This window comes from Limulus polyphemus, unplaced genomic scaffold, assembly GCF_000517525.1.
Source record: "Limulus polyphemus unplaced genomic scaffold, Limulus_polyphemus-2.1.2 Scaffold1991, whole genome shotgun sequence".
Classification (NCBI taxonomy): Eukaryota; Metazoa; Arthropoda; class Merostomata; order Xiphosura; family Limulidae; genus Limulus; species Limulus polyphemus.
In genome coordinates, this window is record NW_013667601.1 from 115,861 (window position 1) to 126,036 (window position 10,176).

The window sequence follows — 10,176 nt, forward strand, 5'->3', positions numbered from 1 at the left end:
TTGGAGTGGGTTTTTTTGTTTATTGGTCCATCTACCCCTATTTTACTCCTGACTGTCATACTGTGAACCACCTTTTCTGCTTTTTTTACCCTGCCTGTTTGCCCAAAGTTTGTTGGTCTTTGCCTTTACTGGTTGTTGGGCAGAATTGTCAATGGCATTTTATCTTTTCCAGTACCATAAGGTGTTTCTTTCCCTGTCCTCACCACTCTGTTCCACTCCTTCATTCTCCTCTGACCTTCTTGCCCAATTTCCATGCCTGATTTAGTGGGATATTGCATGATCTCACATGTGCCCTGTTTGAGCGGATGGCTTCTTGCTTTTCATATGATCCTTCTCTCCAGACTTATTTGCTCCTCATTCTTTCCTATGTTATGGATGTTCTCACACCCTCTTACACTGCAATTATATACTCCTCTCCATGGACCAATCTTTCCTTCCTCACACTTTGATCACTCCAAAAAGGTAACCATACTTTTTCTCCTAACTCTCTTTCTTCTGTCTCTTGTCTCTTTCACTATATGGACTTGGTATGGCATCTCTGTCTTGTTTGGACGTTTGGGGTTCCTCATCACAGAACTCTTCATTTTGGGGTCCCTGCCATTATCTTTCTCTACTCTAGGACCCCTCTTCTATGGACCTCTCTCCTGCTACCCTTAATGATTGGGACCATCAACTTCTTCCATTCGTATGTTTGTCTCTGGAGGATGTGGATGCTCACTGGCTCATCTCTGATTGGGACCATCAACTTCTTCCATTCGTATGTTTGTCTCTGGAGGATGTGGATGCTCACTGGCTCATCCCTGATTGGGACCATCAACTTCATCAATTGGTTTGTTTGTCTCTGAATGTGGATGCTCACTGGCCTATCCCCGTTTTTTTCATATTTGATTTATCACCTTCCTCTTTCTTTTGCATCTCATCTTTGCTGATCCTAAGCAAAGAACCTTCAGATGGGCATGTAGATGAATTTCCACATATTATTCTCTCCTTATTGACATCATCTGGATGTTTTGTCTCCTGATGGATTTTGACTTCCACCAGTCACTATTCTTCAATTATTCCACTGTTTTTGAGAAAAATGTGTGCAGATCTCTTTTCAGTTTCATAGAATCCCATCAGGTAACTGGTGTTTCCTCCCAGGATATACTTATTCAAAATCCATTTGAAGCCAGGATAGCAAAAAGCACTCATACCATCTGCCCTGGCTCTATCAGTGCCCACTGCATGATGGGTTGTTTATTTAAAGCTCCTGGATACAACTATGGTAAACAACAGTGTAACAAACATTTATATATATGTTTGACTTGTTTTAATACATTATTCTGTTTGTTTATTTATTGTTGAAATTTATCACTAACAAGTTACAGACATCTACTGTAAAGAATCTGGCCCGTACATAAAACCTTGACAGTATGTATATTTACTCAATTGCCTGATCTAGATTGTACCTATTCCATGGACTGTCATGGAAAAGTCCACAACAGGGAAATTTTCTACCCCCTTCTGTGGCTTGTGCTTGTTGGCTTTTATAAATAGGGTTTTTCATCACCCATTGCACTGTTTTCAGTAAAAGATATATCCAACTGGAGGTCTAATGGGGATCTGGGCACTTTACCAGATCTCCCCAATGTGATTTCTACCCCATCTTTTTGTGTGGAGCATGGGGGACCCTTGCCACTTACCAGTTCCTCACATCTGGGGTGGTTAACCATGAAACCTCCTCACCGATTGGGCATAGCACAACACAGTGATAATGGGGAATGACACTGTCAATGTAGTGCAGGTCACCCCTAAAAGCCATACTGCATAATTCAAATGCCCTAATTTGTTCTCTAGAGTCTGTTCAGTGGAGTTGAGTTGAGCACACACTATATAAAACAATAAAACATGACTAATGTGCCTTATTCCTTCAGCCATATCCTGTTCAGTACAGTTGAGGTTAGCACACACACGCTATATGAAACCATAATACATAAGTATTGTGCCCTCCTTCTGCATCAATTATCTGAACAGTTGAATTGAGATGAGCACACACTGTATGAAACTATACTGCATAACTAGTTCTCTCTTCCTGCAAATAGAATCTGTTCTGTAGATTATGCTCGGTAGAGATGAGGTGAACACACAAGTTACAGTCTGAATGAGTCCCAACCACACTACAGATATTGACTTGCCGACTGCTTGTATGCAAGTTCTTGGACAGCCATGTTCTCATTCTGCCCATCCTTGTGACACGCATTGCTCACTTGCCTTTTCCCATTATATTCTGGGTAAAGAGTATACCCTAGTTGAAACAAGATGCAGTCTTTCATGAATGTACCTCTATAGAGCCACTGCCATTGGTTATCACACTCCATGGGCTTCCCTTTGAGTGCTTTCTGAAGGGATCTCATCTAGGTAAGATTTTGCACTGGCCCCTTCACCAATTCACTCTAGCTTATTTGGGTGTGGATCTGAGGTACCATCTTGGAAGTTAACATTTTCCTAATCTGAAAATGTATTTCCAATAGATACTCACCTTTTTACACATTCCTACCCATCCTCCCTACATTGTTGTCTTGCCTCGTCAAAGAAAAAAGTTATCAGGAGTTCAAGAGCAAGTTCAGGAGTTACTATGCAAGAAGGTTATGTAACCCTCCCATTTGTTGCATGATGATATGTCATCATACACCAGTGCAGTTCACAATAAAACACATGAAATTATATGGGAGTTACCTCATGGCTCGTGGCATGTAAATCTCCTGTTTGTGTTCACTTCTAATTTGACAGCCTGCAATTATTCTGGCAATAAGCAATTTGGATATACAGGAATAATACATAAATCAGTAGTAAACATCTTGTTTTAAATTAAAATTATTTTTTTTTGTTTAATGAGTTACTTCTATTTGTTTGAAACTTTTGGAGGGAGCAAGTAAGTTCACATTAATAATAATATACAGTGTTCCTAATAGTTAAAAAGATTAATTAATTTGTTTTTGTAAAATGTGGTGTAAACTTCTTATTAATTCTAATAAATGCAAGGCATAAAATAATTAAATCAGTGACTGATTTGGTACACATTTGTTGTTGATTTTTTTTGCACATTCTTGAGCATACTTGCAGATATTTAAGCGTTTTAAAAATGCTAAGGTTATTTGCTTAAAACAATAAAACCTTAATTTCATCATATAAAGTATTTTGTTTCGCAGCATAACTACAGAACTTGATGAGATACAAATGCTAATGTGTAAACTTCCGCAAGTCTAATAGTGTGCTTTTATAATTATAGTAATTTGTATGTGTAACTTTAACTGTCTGCTGATCTAACATTTTTTTAATCATAGAAAGAAAATTAAGTAATTTTTTCTTATTTGAATTTGTGAAATGAGTGTGGAAGATTAGTATAATCTCAATGTATAATGTAACACTGTGTCACTCTTCTGTTTAAATAGTTTTACAATATATTTAGCCTATGTTTTATGAATATTCTGCATTACTGATGTATTTTTTGTATTTATGATAAGCTCATGAAGTATAGCTTTAAAATTGGAATGTGCAAAACTAACAGTGTAGTGAAATAATACTTTTAGGTTCTTATTATGAATATTTAGAACAATATACATCAAAATGAAGGATATATATTTCCTCAGATGCAATTATCTACATTACCTCTTTGGTATGAAGAATATGGACTTTCTAAGATACCAGCAGAAATACAGCACAAGTCCAGTCTCATCACTCAGCCTCTAAATCAAGATGTTATCTATTCCTTGAGTGATTACATTGAGAAAGAATATACAGAAATTTGCACAGAACTTAGACATGATATTTCTGAAGAAATGGAGAAGATAAGTTCTTCGGTGTACACGTGCAAGTAAGTTTATCATTTATTAATATTAATATCCTTTTTTTATTTTTTAATTACGTGATCTATCAGATCTCATATTGTTCTAGTTTGTATTAAACAATGAAATAATATTGAACATACAGGGTGTCCTAGAAGTCTGTCAGTTGTACATATTTCAGGAAATAAAATACCCTGATGGCACAGTATACCAAGAATTGATATATGTATGGCTGTTAATGGCACGCAACTTGAATAATAAATAGATTAAAAATAAACTGTGTAATTTTCCCTATGGGTCCAGACTTCTGGGACACCCTGTATATTGTGTTATCCCATCACTACAATCTACATTAACTGACATTATTGTGTGTGAAATAATAAGGGATTTAAATTTAAACTGTGGAATTGACGTGTTTAAATAAAATCTCTTTATAGGCAATTATAATGTACAATTACACCAATATCTACATCAACAGTGAGTCTGAAGTATGAAAAGTGTGAGATTACAAACAACTGTCCCATGCATCCATATTTGTGGGGAAAGAAAGTGTAATTTCTCGTTATTTACATGTAATGTAACATAAAACTTAGACTTATACCTTTTTTTTATTGTTGTTACTGTTTCTCAAAAAAATTCTTCTAAAATATAATTCAAAATCTGTATTTGTTCTGGATAGTGTTATTGGATACGAGGTGATGAACAAAAGACACTCAACTTTTTAAAAATTATGTTTACATTAAAAACAAATTTTTATAAAAAATTGGTTTCATATGAAGAATTCAATTTAAAAGGTTTACTAATAACACAGCTTTGCGATGCTTTTATTGTCTTGAAATTTTTACATGTTCTACAGTAATTCCTGTACGCTGAATCCAAAATTGATATCCATTCTTCCCCGTCACGAACAGATTTTTCACGAAACATCATATGTACTTTTATATAAGTGAATCATTTTCATTGAAATTGGGTCACATTTTAGTATGCATAAAATGTTGACAACCACTAGCTATAGATTTCTCTAGACCAATCATGATGTGAGAGTCTTATCGATTGTCTTAGAACCCACAAGAAATACACTGCTTGTATATATATATATGGTTAACAGGCCACATGACGTGTCATTTCTGGATAGTATTTGCTTGTGCATGCACTTTGACATTATTTTGTTTCTTTTCAATATTACTTATTCGTTGCTATGCGAACAAGAGGTTCTGTAAATGACCCAAACATATTCTGTTATATTTGTAGTCAATTTGTTATAAATTTGATCTAAGTAAGGATTTTTTCTTCCCGATTTGTAAAAAATCCCTACTCGATACATAAAAATAAATATTATTTTCAAAATTTGCATAGCTGAATTATGGAAAATCTGTTATAAAAACCAAAACAATTTTTCTGAAGTTAAAATCGCATGCCTGTGTAATTGATATAAATATAAAATACTTGGATCTGGGCTCATCAAAATCAGTGTGCCTCGAACTAAGAGTAAGAGTAATTTTCATGTTATATTTAATTACTAACCTACTTCTTTAGTTTAAAAAAGAAAAAAATGTATGTGAAGAGAATAGGAATGAAAAAGATTGTAAATTGTATAATAGACACAAAGTAAACTCAAAATAAAGGATGAGCGTATCATACATTATAAAATCAACAACTTAAAAACAAATCACTTGTAATTAGTGGATTGATAACATAGGACATTGTTTCGTGGAAGTTAGGTTCTGTAAAATCACAAAATGTCAGAGTTGCAGTTCTCTTGAAAATACTTAAACTTCATAAGAGAAACTGAAAAATCACTATAGGAACTCTGAGATATAACCTATTGTACACTATTGTATCTACAAGTGAAAATAGAAGAAAATATTAAATTGTATTAAATATACAATAGTGTATCTTAGCTTAAAAAATTAAATATTACTTTGAAAAAATATAAGTATTTTACATACCAAAGATAATAATAATAATAATAGACTTGGTAACAAAATTATTGCAATTAACAACATAACTAATGTTAGTGCATTTAATTGTAAACATAATTTTTATTTAATAAGTCAAATAATAAAATAATTTATTCTAAGTGTAATGATAGATATAATGAAAGTAACTGATATAACTAAAACAGTAGCTGTACCAGGTAGAGAATATTGTCTGCTATACAATAGAAAATGTTGTGATCCAATTAGATGTAATTTTTATATATATAACACGTAATGGCAGTTTCTACTAATATATTTAGACAAACAATAACGATGCATGTTTGGAGATTAACAGATGTTTGTGTTTTTTACTTTATTACTTTCCACTACTACACTGCTTATTTAAACAGTAATTTCAGTGACAGCTACTGGTACTTGATGTAGAAGTAACTAGTACACTGCTTATTTAAACAGTAAATTTAATGACAGCTACCGGTACTTGATGTAGAATTAACTAGTATACTGCTTATTTAAACAGTAATTTCAATGACAGCTACCGGTACTTGATGTAGAATTAACTAGTACACTGCTTATTTAAACAGTAATTTCAATGACAGCTACTGGTACTTGATGTAGAATTAACTAGTACACTGCTACTGGTACTTGATGTAGAATTATGTGAGATGGTGAGGTATTTAGGGTATTGAGGTATTATTTTTATTGATAAATGGTTATTAGTGGATTAAATTTTGAACAGTTAATGTAAGAATGAAGTGTATCTTGGTAGTTAGATATAAATTACAGATTTTATTTGTCGAGTAACAAATGATAAACAGAATGAGTGATAATAAATAGATAATGTTTTTGTATGTACTGAATGCATAGTCTTCAAAAGAAGTTTGGCTGTTGATGAGTATTGAACCACATACATTCTGTAACCACAAAACTGTAATTATTTTATGAGTTTCAACAAAGATTATATATGTGAAAAAAAGATCTGTTTCAAATCCTTAAGTTGTTTTAGCTTTGTGACTTAGAAGTCACTACTTATGGAATATATATAGAGACACATATGTTAGAGAATATATATTATGATCATATATATATCATAAGAAATATTATTTTGTCAGGCTGCCATCAACCATCACCAACTTTTTGGACCAAGTCTTCTCTCCAATATTTGAAACAGTCGAAAGTTATACAATATTTATCTCGGAATACTTGACCAGTTGTATGCATGAATATGGTGGGGAATGGTGCTCATATGATTCTCTCTGTTATAAGATTAGTTATGCATACCAGCAGGAAGGTTTAAAAGGATTGGTCAAGCTTGTATATATGTATTATCCTGATAATATAGATGAAATATCTGAAACGATAAAGGACTACATGATGGGTAAGAAACACAATTATTACTTTTTACTTTTAGTTGTTATGACAAATTTTCCGGTTTCTCCTGTTGTAAATGGTGAAACACTTATATTCCTGATGGGTAAGAAACACAATTATTACTTTTTACTTTTAGTTGTTATGACAAATTTTCCGGTTTCTCCTGTTGTAAATGGTGAAACACTTATATTCCTGATGGGTAAGAAACACAATTATTACTTTTTACTTTTAGTTGTTATGACAAATTTTCCGGTTTCTCCTGTTGTAAATGGTGAAACACTTATATTCCTGATGGGTAAGAAACACAATTATTACTTTTTACTTTTAGTTGTTATGACAAATTTTCCAGTTTCTCCTGTTGTAAATGGTGAAACACTTATATTCCTTTTTGGTAATGTTTCAAAAACTTATAATACATATACACTAAGTGACCACTTTATTAAGCACCCACCCTATTATTAGGTTAACTACTTTTTGCTGTAACTGTAGTTAATGGTGTATCATAGATCTATAGGATACTGAAGATGTCTTGTATATTTTTGGCTCATTTATTGAGAGTATAATCTATAAAAGGTTCATAGGTTTTAACAGAATACTATGGTAGTGAAAGCAGCATTCAAGATTACTTCAAAGATACTGAATCATCATGAAATCTGCTGATTGTATTGGCCAAAAAAGATGAATAAAGGCATCATAATTTCTCTTGAACTGATTTTTGGTAACGTCGATTGTTGAATTATTTTATTTGAAGAAGTATGGTCTTGCCAGACTGTAATTCCAAGAGTTCATATTTCACATCCCTTTGCCATAAAATGGTGTTCCACACTTTAGAACTATGGGTGCATTAAAAAGTGAATGTCAAAATCCAACTGTTTGATTAGAGTATCCCAAGAATTAATGGTAGGTCTAGCTGCTCACCCTCTAATGTATCAGCTCAGAGACAGCTTTTTTTGCCTGAATATTTGAAACAAACGTATTTGAAAATACTTCATCCATTAGGGTAAAAATTCATTGTTATAGAGTAAAAATAATTAAAAACGATTTTTGGTCTATTTTGGATGTTATTTTCCTTTAAAAAGGAACGAAGGCTGCAACCTTCTGCTGAGAATGTTATCTGTACAATTACATCATCTGTAACAGCTTTTGCTACTCAAGGGTATCTTCTGTTTATCTTATATTTCTGTTATTACTATGCATTTGGGTCAAATACCACCCATTAGGACTCATCTCATGTTTTTAGTCACCAGTTGTTCACAGTTTTTGCTTTTAAATCATGCTTTCCTGTTTGTATCTGACAAAACCAACTTTTTTTTTACCAGGTTTTTATCTGATTATGGCAGTTTCTGTAATGTTCCTCAAAAGTAATAAATAAAAAATCATGATCACTGTTGAAGGAATCATTAAGTTCGAACAAAGTCTGATGTCTGTAATAACTCGTACAAAGCCTTTCCAGGAAATATTTTTATTATAGTCTGTTATCAGTGGTTGGTGATCACAGTTTTTCTTAGTGGCAGATGGTTTCCATTTTAATTGCTGTTTACTGTTGGTATGCTTTGATAACAGATATTTTTGAAAAATTAATCCAAGAATTGGTGATTGATAAACATTATCTTCTCATTTCCCTTAGATGTCTTTGCATTTACTTATTATCTTGCTGACTACGCATGGTATGATTATCTCTCCGTGTGGCTCAAGTATTCACCTGACAAAATACATGATTAATAAGTCTTGAATTTGAAGATAGAGTTTTCTTATGTGTTTATGGGTCCTAATCAAGTGGCTAGCACGTTTATCATATGTACTGTTACGACATCAAGGTCACGTGACTAGTATCATGCCATGTCGTTCTCGAACATTCACGTCTGTTCCTTAAACCTCGTGATCCTTCTAGATATAGTGTAGTCTTGTATATATAAGACCGGCCATGAAGCGACGGGGAGGTAATGAGTAATTGAATGTATGCGGATAAAATATTGTTGGCCACGTGAGACGTGAGTTATAGCGCTGTTATAGAGCGACTGTTGAAATTAAGTGTATCGTAAAGTTGTATTCGGAAAGAATAAACCAGTTTTATTTAAGAAAGGACTTGTGTCGCTAAAGTTTCATCGGAACGAATTTACGGAAAATTAACTAACGAACAGAGACGTAACAGTACGTTTATGGGGTAGAGTAAATTTTATTAGCCAGTTCTTTAAGTTTTCTTTCAAAGAAATAAAAGTTTTGAAATTATTATTTGAATAAAATTTCAGATTAATGTTATGACGTTTAAAGAGTCAAACGAGACCTTCTTTCTAAATATATATATATATGTATAGGTAAAGCAAAAAAATAAATTTATTCAGTACTAAATATCATTATTAATAATACTCCTTTATTATTTGTCACTTCAGTTATTTTTAGCATTTTGAGGGACAGTACTATTTAAACAGTTAAGCTATTTGACACGTATGAAAGACTACTTATGATAGCCCCCCTGTAGCACAGCGGTATGTCTGCGGACTTACAACGCTAGAAACCGGGTTTCGATACCCGTGGTGGGCAGAGCACAGATAGCCCACTGTGTAGCTTTGTGCTTAATTTCAAACGAACAAACAAACAATACTTATGATATGGTTTAACACTTAATGTAAGTTTGGATCAATTTGTTTAGAATTTATTTTAGATATAACATGAAATTTGTATAAAATTATAAAGAGAACTAGTTCCTTTAAAGCAGTATTACAAACAAAAAATATAATTTTTGAAATGCATCTCCAAACATAAGAATAAAAGAGATCTGATATAGTAAAAAATTAATATATATATATATATATATATATTGCTATATGTTAATTCTTGTCTGTGCTATTATGTAGGGATAATGTAAATGCCATCCCTACTATCTTGTTTTTAAGGATTTATATAAGCCATTCCTACAGTTACTTCCTTTTTTGAAAAGTTTTTCTTTACTTGTTTACTTGTTTTTTAATGCAGTGTTTCAATTGACATAGGAATGTTGTATTTATAACCAAGTTCTAAATACATTGAGGTTCCAACTGTAATAT

At 32.7% G+C, this 10,176-nt stretch overlaps 1 protein-coding gene across 1 annotated transcript in view; it reads left to right on the forward strand.

Moving 5' to 3' along the window:
• LOC106465583 (apolipophorins-like) overlaps positions 1-10,176 on the forward strand; it is a 122,891-nt gene that overhangs the window by 104,644 nt on the left and 8,071 nt on the right. The window contains exons 26-27 of the mRNA XM_022393508.1: positions 3,630-3,853; positions 6,874-7,139. Coding sequence (XP_022249216.1) covers positions 3,630-3,853; positions 6,874-7,139 — 490 coding nt within the window. The remainder of the gene's footprint in view (positions 1-3,629; positions 3,854-6,873; positions 7,140-10,176) is intronic.